The sequence below is a fragment of the Mangifera indica genome, unplaced genomic scaffold (assembly GCF_011075055.1).
Source record: "Mangifera indica cultivar Alphonso unplaced genomic scaffold, CATAS_Mindica_2.1 Un_0031, whole genome shotgun sequence".
In the NCBI taxonomy this organism is placed as follows: Eukaryota; Viridiplantae; Streptophyta; class Magnoliopsida; order Sapindales; family Anacardiaceae; genus Mangifera; species Mangifera indica.
This window is the reverse complement of record NW_025401123.1, coordinates 173,424-194,288: the sequence shown is the minus strand read 5'-3', so window position 1 is coordinate 194,288 and position 20,865 is coordinate 173,424. Positions and strand designations below refer to the sequence as shown.

At 30.7% G+C, this 20,865-nt stretch overlaps 2 protein-coding genes and 1 long non-coding RNA gene across 4 annotated transcripts; 1 reads left to right on the top strand and 2 right to left on the bottom strand.

Moving 5' to 3' along the window:
- Positions 1-763: 763 nt before the first annotated feature.
- On the bottom strand, positions 764-3,265 carry LOC123206291 (pentatricopeptide repeat-containing protein At4g21065-like). Its single transcript, XM_044623455.1, has one exon. The coding sequence runs from the start codon at positions 2,642-2,644 to the stop codon at positions 806-808; it is 1,839 nt and encodes a 612-aa protein (XP_044479390.1). The 5' UTR covers positions 2,645-3,265; the 3' UTR covers positions 764-805.
- A 742-nt stretch (positions 3,266-4,007) lies between these two features.
- LOC123206303 lies at positions 4,008-7,246 on the top strand. Of its 2 annotated transcripts, XR_006499987.1 has the most exons (4): positions 4,008-4,641; positions 4,740-4,803; positions 5,359-5,446; positions 6,961-7,246. It is a non-coding gene; the product is annotated as an uncharacterized LOC123206303 (long non-coding RNA). The 2 variants fall into 2 exon arrangements; XR_006499986.1 differs by lacking the exon at positions 5,359-5,446 and having other exon boundaries at positions 4,017-4,641.
- Positions 7,247-18,452: 11,206 nt separating this feature from the next.
- LOC123206302 (glucan endo-1,3-beta-glucosidase 13-like) lies at positions 18,453-20,642 on the bottom strand. The gene is made up of 4 exons (XM_044623467.1): positions 20,275-20,642; positions 19,002-19,325; positions 18,874-18,904; positions 18,453-18,760 (listed from the first exon to the last, which is right to left on the bottom strand). Exons 1-4 carry the CDS (start codon positions 20,330-20,332, stop codon positions 18,661-18,663), a joined length of 513 nt encoding a protein of 170 aa, XP_044479402.1. The 5' UTR covers positions 20,333-20,642; the 3' UTR covers positions 18,453-18,660.
- Between the last annotated feature and the right edge of the window lie 223 nt (positions 20,643-20,865).

Here is a 20,865-nt window from a genome sequence, read left to right as displayed (position 1 = left end):
AAATTTTAGTTTATTTCATATCAAAAAAAGAGAAAATATGTAAAATTTGTATTGAGTGTGTTATAAGTTTGATGTTAAAGTGGAAAAAGAAAATGAATAGAAAAAAAAAGTTGACTTGCGGGTATTTGCGAGCATACTCGACCAATCCACGAAAATTTATTATTTACGGGTATGGGTTTAAAGCAAGTACGGGTCTAAAAATTTAAAATTCATACTTATATTTAAACGGGTTACTTACGAGTTACATGGTAACTCGTCCGTTTGCTAGGTCTATCATTCTCCTTCATTATTATACTTTTTTGTCATCATTCTTTGTCGTAGTTTTGAAGATTTGAAATACTTTTTCAATTTGCAAAATGGGAAAAAGTGTTAGTTGTATTTGTTTCTTGACGATATTATACATATTTTGTGATGATATTATGTGTTACTGCACTTATTTATGGTTTGAAGGTTTCTTTGCTGTCATGTTTAAATTTCATAGATTTGATTGTTGACTTGGTGATGAGATTGAAGCCATCTTAGGTGAAATGGACAACATTGACCGATTTTTTATCGGATTTCATAATTTAGCATAATTCTCTGTTTTCATAGTATCCATCTTTTAATTAGTACATGAAGGATCTTTATTTTCGTAAACTCTACTTGAAGGAATTTCAAAAGAACAAGGTAAAAGGTTACGGCAAGGAATGGACAAACTTTACAACATGATCAAAGCTTCAACCGTATAATCTCATCTTTTTCAGGTAAACAAATATTCTATAAATTGAAAGAACCAATCAATGTCAATTGCCAACTCTTCCACAATTTACCAGTAATCCATACAGGAACAGTCCCCATCTTTAAAATGATGAAACCTGCTACAATCCCTCACAACGATCTCTCTATAAAAAACTTTTGATATGAGTTTAATTGCTGAATGGCAATCTGCACAAACTCTTAGATTTTTTATGACCCTAATTGGGGTCATTGGTGGTGTGTTAATAAGCATAAAGGCAATAGCCATCTTCTCACTATGATAAGACAAAGCATTCTCCTTTTCTTCTTCTTCTATATCCATAAACACATTTTCAGTAACCGGCACATAGCCTTCTTGCTTCAACTTGTTTGTGACCTCTACCAGCATTGCATATATTTCCTTATTTTGAGGATGAGACCTGTCACCCATATAAAATTCATGGACATGATTTCCCAACTCAACAAGGCTATGTCCCGGAGTCTTCTTTACTCTTTCACGGACCATTGTCCCCCTAACTCTCTGCACATCTAACCAGCGTCGCTCTGATGCATACAAGTTTGAGAGGAGCACAAAATCTCCACTGTGTTTAGGCTCCAATTGCAAGAGTTTTCTTCTTGCAATCTCTGCTAAAGCTGAATGGCCATGTGTTGTGCAAGCTCCCAATAGTGTTCTCCAAATAACAGGGTTTGGTAGCATTGGCATGCTTTGTATAAATTCATATGCTTCTTTCACCAAGCCCGCCCTACCCAATAAATCAACCATGCAACCGTAGTGTTCTATCTTGGGCATAATTTCATACTCATTTATCATCCTTTTAAAATAATTGTACCCCTCATCCACCATCCCGCAATGACTACAAGCGTACAAAACACCAACAAAAGTTGCTTCACCAGGCATGGATCCTTCTGTTTCCATCTCCTTAAAACATTCAAGTGCTTCCTTACCAAACCCATTTACAGCCAACCCCACTATCAAAGAACTCCAAGAAACTACATTCCTCTCTTTCATCTCAGCAAACACTTTCTTTGCCTCTTTAATGCTCCCACACTTGGCATAAAAATCCAAAATAGCATTATTAACTTTCATATTCTCAGTCAACCCAATCTTGGTCGTATAAGCATGAGCCCTCCGACCCAAAGCTAAGGCACCAAGCTCAGAACACGCTGAGAACAGACTAACCATAGTGAACCCGTCAGGCGAAATACCCTCATAAAACATTTCCCTAAAGAGGGTAAGCGCCTCATTGGGTCTCCCATTAGAAGCAAACCCATTAATCACAGAATTCCAAGCCACAAGATCCTTGTCACACATTAACTCAAACACTTTATATGCATCTTCAACATGACCAAAACTAGCATACATATGCACCAAACCGTTTTGGACAAATAACAATGACTCAAACCCATTTCTTACTGAAACCGAATGTATCATTTCACCTAATCTAACATCTGACAGTTTAGCAATCGCTTTCAAAAGAAAAGGGTATGTATGCGTGTCAGGTTTAATGCAAGAATATTGCATTTTGTTATAGAGTTCATAAGCCGGGCTGGGATTTTCACTCTCGGCATAGCCTCTGATCATTGTATTCCAGGTAAAAATATTTGGGTCTTGAATGAAAGAAAAGATTTTGTGAGCATAAGACATTGGAGCTGAGAGTGTAACGATACCATAAATTAGATGTTTACCCAAGTCTGGGTTGGAAAGCGGGACGCCATGCTTGATGGCGAAAGCATGGACTTGCTTCAACTTGAATTTGCAGGAAGCGCAGAATTGGAGCAGAGTGACGCACTTTTTGACTATGTTAGCTATTGAATTTTGTGGGGAAGTGGACAGCTTTGGGTGCATGGGGGTAACATTGAGCAATTGATGAGAATAGAAATCTGAATTTCCTAGCAACATGTCAACCATACCAAATTTAAACAATATGTGATGCAGGAAAGACAGTCCGTGACTGTGAGTGAAAGTAACCGTAAAAACTCACAAGCTAGCACGAACTGCAGCCCTGTTTAAGGTTTTTCACAAAAGAAAAAAAAAAAGCCAACTTATTTTTAAAATAATTATTATAATAAAGCTGCCTAAACGGGTCATTAAAAGGATGTTTTTAGTCCAATTAATCTTTTATTTCTCAAAGATTATAATCAAAAATATATTATTTAGAAAATTATCTTATATATCATATGTCATGTTAGCTCGATTATGTATTAAGGGCAATAAGGTTTTTTTATTTATTTTAGTTTATTTGGATGTCTCTCAGGGCTAATGAAATTTCAAGAAGTGGAATGAGTGAGATAAAATTGTTAGAAAATAAAAGAGACAATAGTATAATTTTGGAGAATGTTTAGGCTATAGTGAAATATTGGTTAATATATAAAATTAGGTTTTAATGATGAACCATGGAAAGATAATGGTGGGGTAGAAAATATTAAAAACACTAAAGAAATTATCCAAATGAAGAAACATGATGTAACACATGATATAACAACTTGTTTAGCGATGTGACATGGAGCCATGAAGGAAATCCTATGCATATGAAATAAGGTTTTCTAGTCTGATTTAGTAAATATAATATTTTATTAATATTAGCTTTCCTAATAAGTTAATAATCTTATTTTATTTTTGATAAGTATTCTATTTTAATTTAGAAAATAAAAAGTTTTAGTAAGTTATTATTTAGAAAAATTCAATTAAAATAGTTTTCTTTATGATTTTAGTTTTTCTAGTCTAATTATGAAAAATAAGTCTATATAAAGGTATAAGTCTTGTAATTCAAAGAATCAATTCAAGTGATTAATAAAATTTTGTATAAGTCTTGTCATTCAAAGAATCAATTCAAGTGATTAATAAAATTTTTATTTAAGTTTTCTTAAAAATTGTGTATTGCATAGAATTTTTATTATCCATTCCGTCCGTTCAACGATATCAACTCTAAACATTCTTGTGAAGGATATCACAACCCTATCAATATTGGTCCTACATTAGGTTTATACCATAAGTCATATATCAATTTTTTTTTTGTATTTTCTTTCCAACTCCTCTCTCTCATGTCAACTCTCTCCTATCTCCAAGGCTAATTGTTGAAATCTCACTAAGAATAAAGGGTAAAGTGTGTGAGATATTCAATGGAGATTCATGGTGTGGATTTTATGTTGTTTTAGTTCATATTTTTGTGAAAATTCTAAAACCCTAATTTGGTTGTTTTAGGGTTACTGGAAATTGAGCAAGGTAATTGTGAAGGGATGGAGGTTAAATTCTTCAAAAGGGTAGGGGAAAACCCCCCAAAAGTGATATTTATATGTGATATATTTTCGCTAATTATGTGATATATCTGTAGTTTTTAACAACTTCTTCACCTACTCTTATGACGGATTAGGTCTTGACCAAAGCATGAAAGTTGTAGCCCTATTTCTTAGCTTTATAATACCACTAGGATCAGGTCAGTTTGAATTCTATAAGCCAATGTTATGTATATATTAGTGAAACCAACACACAACATATGTTTTTATCATGAGCAATAACAAAATGTAAGCATCATAGGATGAATGTCAATATCATGACATAAAAAAATCGATGTGGAGGCATTGCCCTTTTTTCTTTCAAAAAACTTCTCGAAGCATGTTAAACCATTTCCAATGAATGTCTTTGAAATACCCAAATATTGGTTATAGGTGAAACTTAAGGGGGCTATAAAAAATTTATGCAAGTATGGGGGTTAAGTGGAAATTTTTCCTTTGATTTAATAATAAAGTCATTAGACTTGTCTTCTTCAACAAGAAGAAAAGCAGAGAGAAAAGAGAGAAAGAAAGGGGGAGAAGGGAAGAAAGAAAAGAAAAGAAAAAAGAAGAAAAGAAAGAAAGAGAGAGAAAAGGGAAGGAAGAGGAAAGGAATTTACAGGAAAAGGGAATAAGGTATTTCATTTTGTTCAAAAGTTTAAGGGTTTAATATTATTGTTCAATTTAGGGATTTCTAAAATTCTAACTATGTTGTTTCAAATTGGTTTGATTAGGTGAAAAAGAAGGAAAAATAGCAAGAGATTTTAACACCGGCTTAGAGACAACTCAAATCAATGAGTGGGAATAAACTTTTTTCTTTATAGTTTTTTTGTATAAATTACATTTATAGTCTTGTGAAATTTTATGATATTTATTATGAATCTTTGAAAATGGTAGAATGGATTGGTGGAAATCTCTCAAAAAAAAAAAAAAAGGTTTCCTTTATGCATGTTATGGATTTAGGTTATAGGTGGCTATAGAGTAAAAGTTATATTATTATGTGGATTCAGAATGTTTAATTAAGTTATGTTGTGTGTGTAACTGATGACTATAATGACTTTAAAATTCAATTGGTGACCAAGTGAAATTATGAAAATTGATTAAATTGATGTTTTGTGTTGGGGTTGAGTTGGAAGTGTTTAGTTGAGCCTTATGTGTGATTGACATTTGCTTATGGTGGTTGTGGAGCTTGTCGATAATTATTGTCCTAAAAGTTCATAATATCAAGTCATTTTATTATATATATAGTGATGAAATTGGTTATTACCTATTACACAATAAGTGCTTTGCCTGTGCAATATTTATGTCAGGTATGACAAATTTAAGTGCTTTACCTGTGTGATATTTACACAGGTACGACATAATTTAGTGCTCTACTTGTGCTTTATTTCATGTCAAATATGACAGATTTGAGTGTTCTGCCCGTGAGAGATTATACCGGGTATGATAGTTGTTTTCCTCTTGCTCTTCCTAGCTGAGGACACCCCTTGGGCATGACAGATTTCCTTTTATATGATATTTTGATGTATATCTTTATATTGTAATTGTGTGATATCTATGAATAATTATTTTAGAATTTTGATATGTAAGGAAACCTATAAGATAAAGATAGTATTGCTATTGAGTTGGAAGTGGAAATTCATAAATGATTGATATGTTCTTATGAGATAAAGGTAGTATTGTTAATTTCATTCTTGTGACAAGCAACTTGTGTGATGTTATTGTGTGATGAACATTTCAAGTTAATGTACATGAGAAGCATGTGGTCTTAAGCATAATTAGCATGGTGTTGGATTAATGTATGGTATGTCATAGTTGGATTGTTAATCTCCCCCTAAAAACTTAAAAATTGTGTGTGTGGTTGATATTATGGCATAATATTATTTGTTTGACATGCATTAATATTCTCAAAGATTTAAATTTCCTACTCACTGAGCCTTTAGCTTACCCTTATAAATATTTCTCTCCAGGACATCCTCTAGATTGTGTTGGATAGTGTTTCGTTAGGTTGTGCCACGGTGTAGCATCCTTAGTAGGTGTCCTCATTGCACACATCCATATAGATTTTTGGTTGTTTTTTTGAGAAACTTATGAAATGTTGAAAGGCCAGAGGCCTAATTAACTATTCTCATGATTTTTTTGAAATAAGTGAAGATGTAAATTTTTGTTATGTATATGATAAGGTTGGAGGCTTAATTACAAGTTTATTTTATGATTTCTTGGCTTTAATTAGAATATATTTTGACATGTACTCATATAAGGCCGAAGGCCTATAGATGATATTATATTACGTGCTAGGATATGGTGTAGAAAAGTTTTTCAAACAGAAATACATGATGCATTTTGCCCTTCTAAGCCTAAAACGGTATTTTCATAAGTTATGGGATTAGCGGGTCGGAATAGGTCCTGTTAGTCTTGAATGCTTTTAATTAATGTCCACGCATAAGAATAAAAGTTTGTAAGCATGTTTTTGAACTTGATGTATGACTAATGAGTAATTAAGATATGCTAATGATAGTTATGCCAGTTGAGTAAAGTATGACATTATTGATAAATGTTTGCAAGATTTAGACATGTTTTAAAGTTTATTTAGCAAGAGTTAAAGAGAGTTACATGGTTTGTGTGCATGAAAATAGGATTGCAATAGAATATTTAGCTATTGGCTAGGTTTTTGAATCCAAGCCTTAGCTTAGTGTGATCAGTAGAGATAAAAGATTTTCATAGCAAAAGTTTTCAAAATTAATGTCATTAAGATGCATGAGTTATGAATGCATTGAGATTAGCAATTGTTTGTGTCATGTTCTGAAGTAACTAAATACATGATGTATGTTTTGTGATATTAGGTTATGTATCCACTAAGTTTGAATGTAGGTCTAGAACATTTCATGTGGGCTAAAGTGATCAATACCCTATTGATTGAACATCACTCACCTTTTTATTTTCATGTTTTTGTAGGTAACATATAAAGCGATGGGTTGCAAGTTGAGGTTAGGTGAAGTCATGCGAGAACTAGAGATTTTGGTATAGTTAAAAGCTTACATTCATGTTGATACTACTATTTCAAAATATTTATTTGTAACTCATACATATATGACTAAGTATCCATATTTTGACTAGGTATTCGTATTTAAAACTCATACATATATGACTAAGTTATAATGAGATTTTTCCTCTATAAATGAAGTCTAAATTTGTGTATGGACACAAATTGAGAACAAGTTAATCAAAGTTTTTTATGTGATGTGTTTTTGAAATCTTTAATTCTGATTTGACTTGTCAGAATTTTATGTTTTATTACAAAAACTTCTTAGACGTGAATCTATTAAGGTCTCTTTATGACAATTAGAGGGTTTTCAATTGGGAGAGACATTATAGTGCAATTTTTGTCAATAGTGAAAGTGTTCTGATAGTGTTGATAAATGCTGATGGGTGATATAAGGGTAATCTAAATTTATAATAAGAGTATTGTTATCTTAATAATTTTTTAGATAACGACAAAATACCGTAATGGGGCTTTACGGTTATTTGTTATTTTAATTGAATAAAAAAGTGTTTTTATCATAAATAAATTAATAAGTAAAATTTTTATAAAATTAAGAATACTTTAATCATTTTTAATAACTAAGATGTTTGTATTGATTAGATTATTTTTATATTACTTATTACATCAATTCGATAATAAAAAAATTAATATTAATAATAAAAGATAAATTATTTAATAATTAAAAAATTATCACAACCACATTCCTCCTCTTAAATAATCACTTTAAAAAATCAATATAATACTTATAAAAAATCATTCATATATTAATATTAATTTCACAGAAAATTTCGAAAGTGATGTTATCGACTATTCACACCTCATTATTTATTTTTTAATTAATTACAATTTTATCCTCTATAAAAGATACTCTATAGAATATAGATTTTTTAATCTACATTTTTATTTTCCCATCTAATTATAAACCTCAACTCAAAATTTGGTTTTTACTTTCTTTGTGCTTCTATTGATCCGCACTTCAAAAGCAAATGTATTTAACAGTAAGTCATTCTAACCAAATTTCAAAGAATTCAAGTTCTCTTTAAAACATTTTATAATATAATTTTGAAAGACATATTCATTAAAAGAAAGAAATTTAAGTACTTAGAATGTTTTAGATTGAAAGCAAATTTAAGTACTTAAGAATGTTTTAGATTGAAAGCAAAAATATATTACCACTAAAATTTTCTTCAAATAAGAGAAAATTATTAGATTAAAACTTGTAGTTTGTAACTCTTTAAAAAAAAAAAAAACTTAAAAGTTTATTATTTGTGTCATCTTCTTCTTGGTGTCTCTAGTTCCTGTTAGTGCATCTCGTGCTTCTAGGTTTTAGGACTCATCTAGGTGGTCTCATTTGCTTTGGTGTGTCATCTTTTTGGCTATTCTCCATTTTTGGTTCTTGGGTGTGTAAAACCCACCCTAAATATCTTATCATTTAGAATAAAGTGTTACTAAAATCTACTATATATGAATAGGATAATCAAAATTAATCCATGAACCTTATATTAGCATGCAAAAATCTCATACTCGTATAATTCATCAAAGTCTTTATTATAAAAAAATAAAACTAAGTTTTACAAAACAATCCCTAAGCATAATAATAAATCTCCACTCAACAAATTGTCTATGTACTAGAAAATAAAATAAAATCTATAATTATAATAGTATCAAAGTTTATCAATCAGTTTATTTATGCCTATAAGTCTCTCGCATGCTGCTCCATCACTAAGTCGTCATCTTGTTGCTGTAGCACCTCTAATCCTATCACTCGTGAAATGCAAAGGAAGGGAGTGAGTACAAAACTCAGTAAGTAGAGATGATGTATAATATAATCTCAAGTCTCCATCTATCTCTTTCCTCAACTACCCAGGTTATCATGATCTTGATCTTAGGTTGTCGATATTTAACTCGAATCATAGGGAATCATCACACCTACTCCAGTGACCACTTTTTATGCAATCTTTTTCTAGTCCAAGTTGTCTAATCATTTATCGTCGTTCGACGGACATATGATCTAGGCTAAATCAATCAATGAACCTTCAATCAATGAACTCTCTATTTCTTGGTAAGTTCTAAACTTTCAATCAATAAACTATTTATGTCCCAAGAAACTTTAGCCAATCAACAGATCCATAGTCTTGATAATGATATATCTCTCAATCTAAGGACACCAATCAATGAACTTTATGTTAGGAATTTTCATATGTCAGAGTTTGGGGACATAGTGGAATATATTTTAAAAATCAAACAAAACCCAAAAACCCCATGGTGGATCACATTTTAGGAGTTATTTTTACAAAACATGTTTAACAAGATACACATGGTGTGTTAGAAACACAATACCTATATTTAGAGGCTCTTTCGGTCTTTACGTGATTGTGAGAATGTTATCTAACCCACCTACTACAAGGTGGTGTCTTGGTATCCATGTGAAACATAGACAGAGTAGAGGCTAAAACCAATCATTTAATGTTGTTAAGGCTCTATGAATAGGTAGGGTATACAAACAAATGAATGTTTTGTCATATACATATCCTTTACTAGGTTATCATTCAAGAAGGCAGCCTTAACATCCACTTACCAGATTTTATAGTTGTGGTATATAGAAATCAAAAGTATAATCCTGATAGACTTAAACATTATAATAGATAAAAAGATTTCATCATAGTCAATGCCATTTTTTTGGTGAAACTTTTAGCAACCAATTGTGTTTTATAGGTATTCTTCTATTTAGATACACCATGTAAATTTCTTTTTTATCAAGAACCTATTCCTCCATTCAGATACATCATTATGTTGATGTGTACTAAAAGGGGTGAGTTGATATTCTATCTTATTCTTATTTAGGTATTCTTTAAATTTAGTACTTAGGTATTCACCTCTTCTATTATTTCAGAGGATTTTTATATGTTTCCGAAGTTACTTTTTTATTTCGTTCTTGAGTTCTTTGAATTTTTCAAAGCATTCAAACTTGTGTTTCATAAAAAAACACATAGCTATATCTACTGAAGTCAATAGTAAATATAACAAAATAAGATTCCCCATATTTGTCATGCACTCTCATGGGCCTATACATATCACTGTGTATGATCCTTAATAATTCAAATACCATTTCACTATGTCGAGTGAAGAGTGTTTTGGCCATCTTACCTAATAGACATGATTGACATTTATCATATGACTGAAAGTTAAATAATTGTAAAACTCTTTCTTTGAGAAGTTTTGATATATGTTTTGATTCTATATGACCTAGTCTGCAATGCCACAAATATGAGGTATTTAGTTTTTTTTTAAATATTTTATTTTTGCATATTGACTACCTTATTATCAAGTTTTAAAACTTATAAACCATTACACAATTCAACTATTTCATAGAGAATATTATTCAAATTAATGGTTATAATACCACAAACAATAAAAAACGAATATTCCCACTTTGCTTAATATAGACACAAAAATTAAGTTTATAGAAACAGAAGAAACATAATAACAATTGTTCAATTTTAAAACTAGCTGAATAGACAACCTAAGATAATAAGATCTTATGGTTAATGTTGTAATACATGCTCTATTTCCAACACGTAAGTCAACTTTCCCTTTGACGGGCAATCTACTCTATCATAGTTCTTGTATATCAAAACAAATATGAGAACGATATCTTGTGTCTGCAACCTAGGAAGAACAGGGAGAATAATTTATCTCAATGACAAACATACCTAAAGTTGAAACAACTTTCTTTTTCTTGCTTTTAAGAAGACCTTACAATGTCTTCTCTAGTGACTAGACTTGCCACAAAAGAAACAGATAACCTTTCCTTTTCTCATACCACTAGTGGGTTATGTGGTAGTAGCAGACAACATTTGGGCCTTGGACTTAGACTTAGACTTGGCCTTAGCCCTTCCCTTGTCCTTGGTTTTAGATGTTTTAACATCAACCACAAGTACATTAATAATAGCCTTCTTCACATCTTACTCCACAATCTTTAACATATACAACAACTCCTGAAGATATTTGTTATGTCTCACTTTTAAATGCACAAGTCGTCAAGTAATATAATAAATATCGATCCCACAAGGATTAGGAAACGAACTACTAATTCATTTCTAGATCTATATTAGCCAAGAAGATCGAGTTTTATTATTGTTAAAATATTGAAATACGACTCTAACTATCCTATTAGTATTACTACCACTAATGCAACTAACAATTGCAATGGTATTATAGTTATAGAATTGGTATAATAAAAGCTTCTAGGAAGTAACATTTCATTAACAATTGCACACAAACTTGTAGATGACGTTAAGTTCCTTCGGTAATCGTGATATGTTAATGGTTGGATATCCTAATTTATCCTAATTCCCCTTGCAATGTCGACTAAATGTGTACATATTAAACAAACACTTACTTTTGTGATACTCAGATAACACGTCCCTTTTATGATCTATGATTCAAATGACTCCACCAAGATTTGATCTATTTCTAGTATCAAAGTTTTAGGTTTAACGAATGTATGCACTAACTCCGTACCTATCTTTCGATATCTATGTGAGCCTACTAATATGTGTAAAGTTAGACCCTATACTCAACACAAGACACTATAGATCCATTCATTAAATCAAACATCAATGATATTATTAAAATATAAAATATAAAATACTACAAGTTCATAGGGACTAAGGGATCCCTCTTAGTTCCTAGAATAGCAAAACTTAGCCACTCATGTCTAAATCGAAACATAACAACAAATATATAAAAACATTGCAAATTCAAGGCAAAGAGAAAGATTGTGATTGTTGCTTGTATTTGCACTCGGATTGTTGATTGTCGTCCTCAAGTAGATTGCTAATGTGTGGCAAGTTCATCATCTCTTGGTGGCTTACAAAATTTTAGAAAGTAAAATGTGATCACTAAATCACTAGAAAGCTCTTGAACGCGAAAAGTTGTAATAAATCTTAAAAGGTTTAAAGCTCACTTCTTTACTCCTTAGCAAGTCTTTATATAACGTCTTTCCTTTCAGAAATATGATTCCTTGATTTTATCTAGATTTGCTTAGCGTTGAATCCACTTTTTTCTAGATCTACATATCTTCCTAATTTATGCTTGATTCTAGTCACTTAGATTTCTTTCCTGTTTTTGTGTTGATGTCCTTGATTTCCTAATGCAATCAGGAAATGTGTCACGCTTTCTTTTTTATTTCAATGTTCTTTTCTTGAATATTCATGCTTTTTCTACAAAAAATAAAAATCGACTGGATTATGAGAATTAATAAAAATTTACTCTTATGTCCTAATTATTTTACTTAAAATGAAACAAAATGTCAACCTAAGACACAAAAATGGACTTAAAATCTAAATGCAACAAATTCCTTCAAACTTAAACCTTTGTTTCTTTTATTCTCAAGCAAAACAAAAATAAAAATAAAATAGGGTGAAAATGCACTATACATTTAATATCCCTTTGGTACACAAGTATTTCAGAAAACCAACAAAATCTTTTTTATTTCAATGTTCTTTTCTTAAATATTCACGCTTTTTCTACAAAAAATAAAAATCGACTGGATTATGAGAATTAATAAAAATTTACTCTTATGTCCTAATTATTTTACTTAAAATGAAACAAAATGTCAACCTAAGACACAAAAATGGACTTAAAATCTAAATGCAACAAATTCCTTCAAACTTAAACCTTTGTTTCTTTTATTCTCAAGCAAAACAAAAATAAAAATAAAATAGGGTGAAAATGCACTATACAGTTAATATCCCTTTGGTACACAAGTATTTTAGAAAACCAACAAAATCTATTATTGAAAAGAGTTGTATTTGCCAATAGGCGATCTTAGCTTGGCAGACATCTCAACCATCTCAATTTGTCCTGAGAACTACTCCCACACAACCATCGCAATCGAGTTTGTTGCACTTCAGATTAAGCATTTACATGTTTAATTTACTACCACGACCCTCTAACACTAATGCGATCCAAGCCTTATAAATCAGATCATGCTTCTTATCTCCACTAATGTAGACTTTATAGTTTGAGAAATTAGCAAGTTTTTCCTTTGGTTGCAACGTGGCCAAAGGGTTATTGGTTCATGTAATGAACTAGATAAGGTATTCTTTATACAAACACACAAGCATCATTTCAAGGCTAGGATCCAGGCATTTGTATATAACTCAATCCGAGAATTGCCTCACACAACCATCACAATCGAGTTTGTTGCACTTCATATTAAACATTTACATGTTTAATTCACTACCACAACCCCCTAGCACTAATGTGATCCAAGCCTTGTAGATCAGGTCATGCTTCCTATCTCCACTAATGTAGACTTTATACTTTGAGAAATTAGCAAGTTTTTCCTTTGGTTGCAATGTGGCCAAAGGGTTATTGGTTCATGTAATAAACTAGATAAGGTATTCTTTAGACAAACACACAAGTATCTTTTCAAGGCTAGGATCTAGGCACTTGCATATAACTTAATCCGAGAATTGCCTTTTTTTGCTTCAAGGCTCTCTTTCTTGTTTTGATATAGGGAAACAACTCTTTCATCCTCGTTCTTGATTTTATACAAGTTTCCCTTGCTTTATTCAATTTTCTTTTTTATATTAGACATTCTTCCCCAAACTTATTTTCTAGTGTCTTAGGGGCACTTGTTATGATACTCCTTTCTTGCATTCTCCTTGTTGTTCTTCCTCAAACTTGGATTAAACATATTGCCTATCCTTTACCCTTGATCAAATATTTATACGATTATGGTATGGCTTGCTCAAATCTAGGCTTGGTGAGGGATTGTAGGTTACGAATAAATGCATCTACATGGCCTATTCAAATGCAATTAGTGTCTCAAAGGGCTAGCAAATGATTGTGTAAATATAGGGATAGTGAGGGATTATGTAAGATAGGCTTTTTGGGTTATGAAAGAAAATGGTGCCTGTATCAATTTCCTCTTAGTATGATTCCTAGGATTTCGCCTTAAAAGGTCACTTGATTAAGTTCTAGGAAGTACTAGACAAGTTAAACATAAATAAAGTCTCTTTAAATAAACATCCATGACCTTAGAAGTTGGTTGCATTAAACAATCCCTAAGGGAAATTACTAGTTTTGCTTCCTTCCTTGCCAATCTTGGATGCTTTCGCACCCTCGACCTCTTAAGTGAAAAAAATTTAATTCAATATAAAATGTTTATAGTTGACCTTATGTCCTTGGTTCTACTAGCTCATGTAGGCGAAAAACAAAATTTTACTGAATATGAAATTGATTTCAAAATAGCTAATGTGACTAATATATGTGGCTTTTACTATGCACTAGTTGTAACCTTATAAATTTTTGCCTATTAGTCTAGGTTTGCATGCATATGTGCCTAATGTAAAACAAGAACACTTGAAAAAATGTGAAAAAATTTCAAAATAAAAGAGTTAAAAATATTCCTCCAGAAAGTTAAACTGTATAATGCCCTCATTGGATTGAAAGAGTAGGATGAGTTAGAATACTTTTTATATATGGAATCAATGCGATCTGCTCAAGATGTTTTGTTATATGATCCATTATTTCCAGTTTATATGTGTTGACATGGAATCTTGTTTGTCTATTGTATTGTGCTTACTTCCACACAATTTGGTTAGGTAAAAGGTAATTACCAATCATCAAGATAGAGTATATTGTAATGAAACAAAATTCGCAAGATAAGTTTTGGAACATAATGAAATGAACAAATAAAAACAACACCTATTGCATCGATTAAGCTCACAAAGATTAATTATAACGAGTGATTGAAAAACAACACATAATCAAATAGGGTGTTTTTGCCTATCCAAGTCACTTAAAACAAAACAAAACATCTCCACAATTAAAAAGAAACCATTACTAAACAAACAAAAACTACCTAACCTGTCAATCCATACAACCATATGCGAACCAAATACCTTTCTTAAAATTAGATGAATCTTCCATAATAATGTAGACAAGTAAATAAACTATTCTTATATCTAAAATTATCTACAAGCTAACTAGAATCAATGAAATAATGAGGTAGAATTTATCATTTTTACACTCCTATCTTAGTTCTACTAAAGATTTCTACATATTTGACACAAAATTTAACTCTAAATCATATAAATAAAGTTAACAATTATCCATATAACTCAAATTAATAATAACAATTAAGATATGACTTAAAAACATAAGTTAATTAGGAGAGAAAAATGAAGAGTATGAGTGATAAGTCCTATCATTTCTACTATCGCTCCCACCCTAGGAAATTTTAAAATTTCAATTTCAATTATTCAAACAAAATAACAAACTATATATTAAGATAAATTTGTTGTCAAATTTCTTTAATTTTTAGCAAAAATTTAGATGATATTTTGAATGAAAACATGTTTGAGAGGCAAGAGTTTTTAATGTAAGAGATAAGAGTAAAATGGATATTAATTTGAGATCCTGGTCATATCCCTATATGATATATAAAGTGTTGGCTGATATCATTCATTTGCAATAAAATTAAGTTATTTTAATTTATTTCCCTTAAATCTGACACCTAAACTAGATGTCAAAACTCTTTTTAATAGTTTATTATGAAAATATGAACAACTTATATTTCTAGTATATAACAGTTTGAATAATATATGAATTTATATAAATATAGAATATTATAAGGAAACAGAAATCAGTATAATAAATATACAATATTATAAAACAAAAACTACATATTTAGGATATGTTTCAGATAAAAGCTATATATTTGGAATATATTTTAAAATCCCCTCTCAAACTCAAATAGGCAAAGAATTTGTCAAATTGAGTTTGAAATGTAAGTCATGAAATAGTCCAAGAGAATGAGTCTTAATGAAAATGTTTGCTATTTGATCAATAGAAGGTATGAAAGTGAGATGAAAGGTGTCATTAACAAGATGATAACGAATAAAATGACAATCAATCTCCCTGTGTTTAGTACGCTCATGAAAAATATTATTATTGGTAATCTGAAAGGTACTTTGTTTATCCGAATAGATGGTGGCAGCACTGGATTGAGAGACTCTCATGTCTTGTAATAACCCTCATAAGTAAATAAGTTTAAAAGTAGTGTCTACAAGTGCTCTGTATTCTACTTTAGTACTTGATCAAGAAACTCTTATTTGCTTTTTACTTGGAATTTATTGTTTATCAAGAGAATGATTGGGAGTTTAGATGATTATCCCATGATTAATATTTGTTATAACTTGAAAAAAAAACCACATTAATTATAAATTTAGTAAAAGAAAGAGAGAAAAACCTGATATGCGTTTTTTTTTTTTATCTATAAGATAAATCTTTGTGGTATAAAATAATTATTTAAATAATCTATTTTTTATTATTTATATTATTTTGTTTGTTTTATAAATAATAAAAAATTTTAATAATTTTTAATTACTAAAATAATATAACAGATAATATAAAAAATAATTTGATTAACAACTTTATCTTAAATATTAAAATATTACTAATATAATTTTAATTTTATTATATTTTTATTTTTACTTATTAATATGTTAGGAGAAAAATACTCTAATTTTTTAATTAAAATAGAAAATAATATAAAAAATATTTTATAATAATTATATCAAAAAGTATTTAAGTAAAATAATATTTTAATATTTTTTATTATCTTCAATTACATATAATAATTATTTATTTTTATTAATTTATATGTAATTTTATTAAATATGATAATAATAATAATTTTTAACATAATCTTATTTTATATTAATAATTTATTTTTATAATAAAATATTATCATAACTAACCGTATATTAAGAATTTAACTTAATTCGATGTAGAACTTGAATGTTTGGTGGTGCGTTCTCCATTGCCACTCTGCCACCTGAGACGAGCTTGTAGGCCTGCCGTATCACTGCGCCTTGGATAAGCTGTGATATTGGTTCAGTCTTCAGATAACACTGCCCTAAGCTAGGCTTTCATTTCATCGGCAATGACGAAACGACAATCTATGTCACTATCGCCATCTATTTATTTTACATTTTTTATCTTTTCTTTTCTATAATATTGCATTTAGTTTGCACGAACTTTTCTTGCCTGCCTTCGTTTATGGATATAGGGCAAATTCGGTAAAATTCAGAGATACCATGTCAGCCATCAGCTTCTTTACTGTTTCTCGACAACCTTCAAAAGGACAAAACTGTCATCTTCAAACCAAGCCCAAGGACTATTTTTAATCCAATTTTTAAAGTGAAAACAAATACATAATTATAAAATTTTAAAATTTTAAATATTTATCAATCGATTAATTTTTTAAAGTTAATTTAAATATTTATCTGGATATTAACTTTTTTATTAAAACTAAAGATAAAATAATTATTTTACTAATAATATTAAAAATATATATTGTGAGCTTTTTTTTTTCTCAAATTCCTAAGGTTTACTGAAAGCTTTGGCAACAGTTACGACAATGGTGATTCTGACGTCAACCACCTTTTATGTGTCTCCCTCTATTGCTACCATCGACGTCAAACAAAGGGCAACAAAGTCTTGACGGTGACAAAGCCTAAAGATGAAGAGGCTTTAGATGGTAAAAATTTATTGCGTTTGTGGCCAAAGTTGGGTCTTTATCGATTGTCATCTAGATCTGAAGCTGAAAATACGAAAAACACAATAAATTCTTGTTGTCCAGAGCTGATTCGATGAAAACTTTTCGTCTTGGGGCTTCGTCACCATCAGGGCTTTATTGGCTTTTGTCTGACGTCGTTGGTGACAACAGAGATAAACACATAGAAGGTGGTCGACACCAAAACTGATTGGCCTTCACCGTCATCATTATTGAAATTTGCAGTAAACCCTAGAGTTTTTTTTTTTAAAGGGGGAGTTATTTTTCAAATTGAGGTTTAGGATAAAATGTAAATTTTGAAAACTCAAGAGGAAATAAAAAAAAAGAAGATATTTTTTAATATTATTGAGAAAATAATAATTTTATTTTAATGACAGTTGATTTATAGATAAATATTTAAGTTTTTTAACACATTATGGGTGTACATTTACGTATATTGAAACTTGGGTGGGAAATGCCCGATGGCCTTCAAACCTGCCCACCAGTGTATTTATTTGTTCTTGTTCATGACTTTTCAACACCACCTCTTATGCATGATTAGTTCACCAAAGTAGAGGTACTCCATCGTAATTCGTATAATTTATGCATACTTAAAGTATAGAATTTTAAATCATAAAAATACTTAATACACCATGCAATCTAATCTAAATTTTGATTCTACACAAATCTTGTACTCATTATTTTTATACATAATTCTACTCTTTACTTAAAACTCTACCGGGATGTACTAACCAAACTCATGGTTGTAGAATTGAAGTAGGCTCAGAAACAAAAACATATACGTTTGTAATAGACATAAAAGTAATAAGGGGACCAAAAAGAAGTGAATATGACTGTAAAGAAAAGACAGAATTTGCATAATAATAATACATATATAAGATTCCCTGTCTAAGAACCAAGATTGGAATAACTTAATCACCTCTACAAAACGCTAATAATCTAAACACTTTTTTGAAATCTCGTTGCAACAAAACGAATAGTTTGGCAAAAGCATGCACAGATTATTCAGCTTTGTGGGTCAGCTTGTCAAGTACAAAAGCACTACAATCCCGACAATCTTCCACCAAATAAAGCTTGGTTTTTGCTTGTAAAATGGAGGTGCTGAAGAGCCTACAGATCTGAAAATAAAAGTAATGACAAAAATCATTTATACATTTAAAAAAAAAAAAAATATGTATACATACAGGCATTTTATATCAACAAAATTTTGCCCTCTCAACTCAACACATACCCCGGGCTGGCATACACACATTTGTTATAACCTGTAATCAGCGCCATATGATAAAAGTGGTTAGCTCTGAATGTCTCTTATCACATTTGAATAACTTTGATAATATATATGTATAAAAGATTACTCACTGGGATTGCGTTTTGTTACAGTGGCAGTTCCTCCGAAATTGCAAGCAATATCGGAATTGCCATTCTGTTGATAATAGCTATTGAATGCGAAGGAGGCGTGAGAGACGAGCGTGTCTGGTTCGAAACATGCTTCACCTTTTTGGATGGCATTGCAGTCAGCCATTCCCAGTCCGCAGGCCCAGTCTAATGCATTTTGTAAATCAATCTGTGAAACTCCATTAAGGGCCACGCACCATGTTGTTCCATCAAGGAATGTTGTGTTACCTTCTGGAGGTGACATAACTGTTACTGGAACTCCTGCATCTGCTGCCTCCATTGTTGAAGCTAATATTTTTGTTTTATAAATCAAAAGGCAACAAAATGTAAAATATGCCCAGAAAAAAAAAAAAATCAATAGTATCTAATAGCCAACAATGTATAGACAATCAAAACAATATAATATACTTTAAAGCTATGGAAACATTTTTGAGGTGATAAAGCTATGGAAAGTATAAATTTATAGTCCAATTTAATGTCCTCATATAGCACAAAACAAGACGCATTGGGGAAGCAAAGGATGTCTGCCTCTGCCTCCATTCTCTATCCGTCAATATGCAATATTTTATCAACTCGATTATCCCTCTCACCAAATTTTAACTTAAACATTCTTCCATAAAATTAATCAAATATAGAGGAATAATAAAAGTTAAAACATAATTACAGGACAAAAAATGTAAATCATCACAAGATTTATTTGAGCTTAGCCTAGAGCTAGAGCATATTAAGTATTTATGTGCCTCATTTTCGGTCAAGGAAGGGGATTTTTTTATGTTTAAATTAAACAAATAAAGCACTTAATTGGAGATATAAAGATTTTCCCGTTCCTCTTTCCTCCTTTTAAGTTAAAACGTATGCATAAAAGTAACAACAGTTTCAACAAGGAAAATAATTAAGAAGACAGAAAAATTTGAAGGCAACTTGGGTACAAGGGCTTAACTTTCATAATGATAAACAGACTGTTCAATGTTGCCTCTGAAAAAGGCTTTCTCTTTTTTTTCTTAACGTATTAAGACTTCAAAATATTCTGGAAAATGAAAATGTTTCTGTAAATAAAGGAAACAGTTTCTGAACCTTCAATAAAGGCGGTAAGTGAATCAACGAAACCCAACTGAACCACAACATGAAACAAAATTAAAATGAAAATGACATAGAAAACCAAGAGCAAGGAAAAGAAACTAGAAAATGTTAATACAAAAAAAAAAAAAATAAGGTTATAACAAGAGAAAGAACATACCCAGATAGCATTCCAGAAGTAAAAGACACTGAAGTATCAACAATATGTTTTTCCTCATGGTAAAAACTGCACAAAGCCTCCACCTGGACAGATATCACAGCTCTCTTCAGCAACTAGCCTTGAAGAATGTGAAACTCTCTCTTCTCTCTCTTAGTTAGTCTTGTTCCACTATCTTCGTGTATGAGTATGAAACTTAAAGAGTGATAATGAGGGGGTTATAAATGGCGGAGATTTATGAGGAATCAGCGGTTTCTTCAAAGGAAATTATCTTCTTTTTCTCTTTTTGCTGTGTGAATGTATGCTAGTTAAGAGAGCCTGTATGGCCAGTGAATGATGAATTGTTCAGAAGCTACGTACTGTCACTGTGCCAACTTAGATAATTTTTTATTTTCCTACAATATAATATAATTTTTAGCTAGCCACAAAAGATTTCGTGACATATTGGTCAATTGACTCGGACATTCGAAGCTTCTCGTGCAAATTTGACACTTGTTGAGGCTATTTTCGTCAAATCGAATTGTCAAAGCCTTAAGGCTGTAAATCAACCTGTTTCAATTCGGATTAGGGATAGCAATAGATAGATCCTTCAAC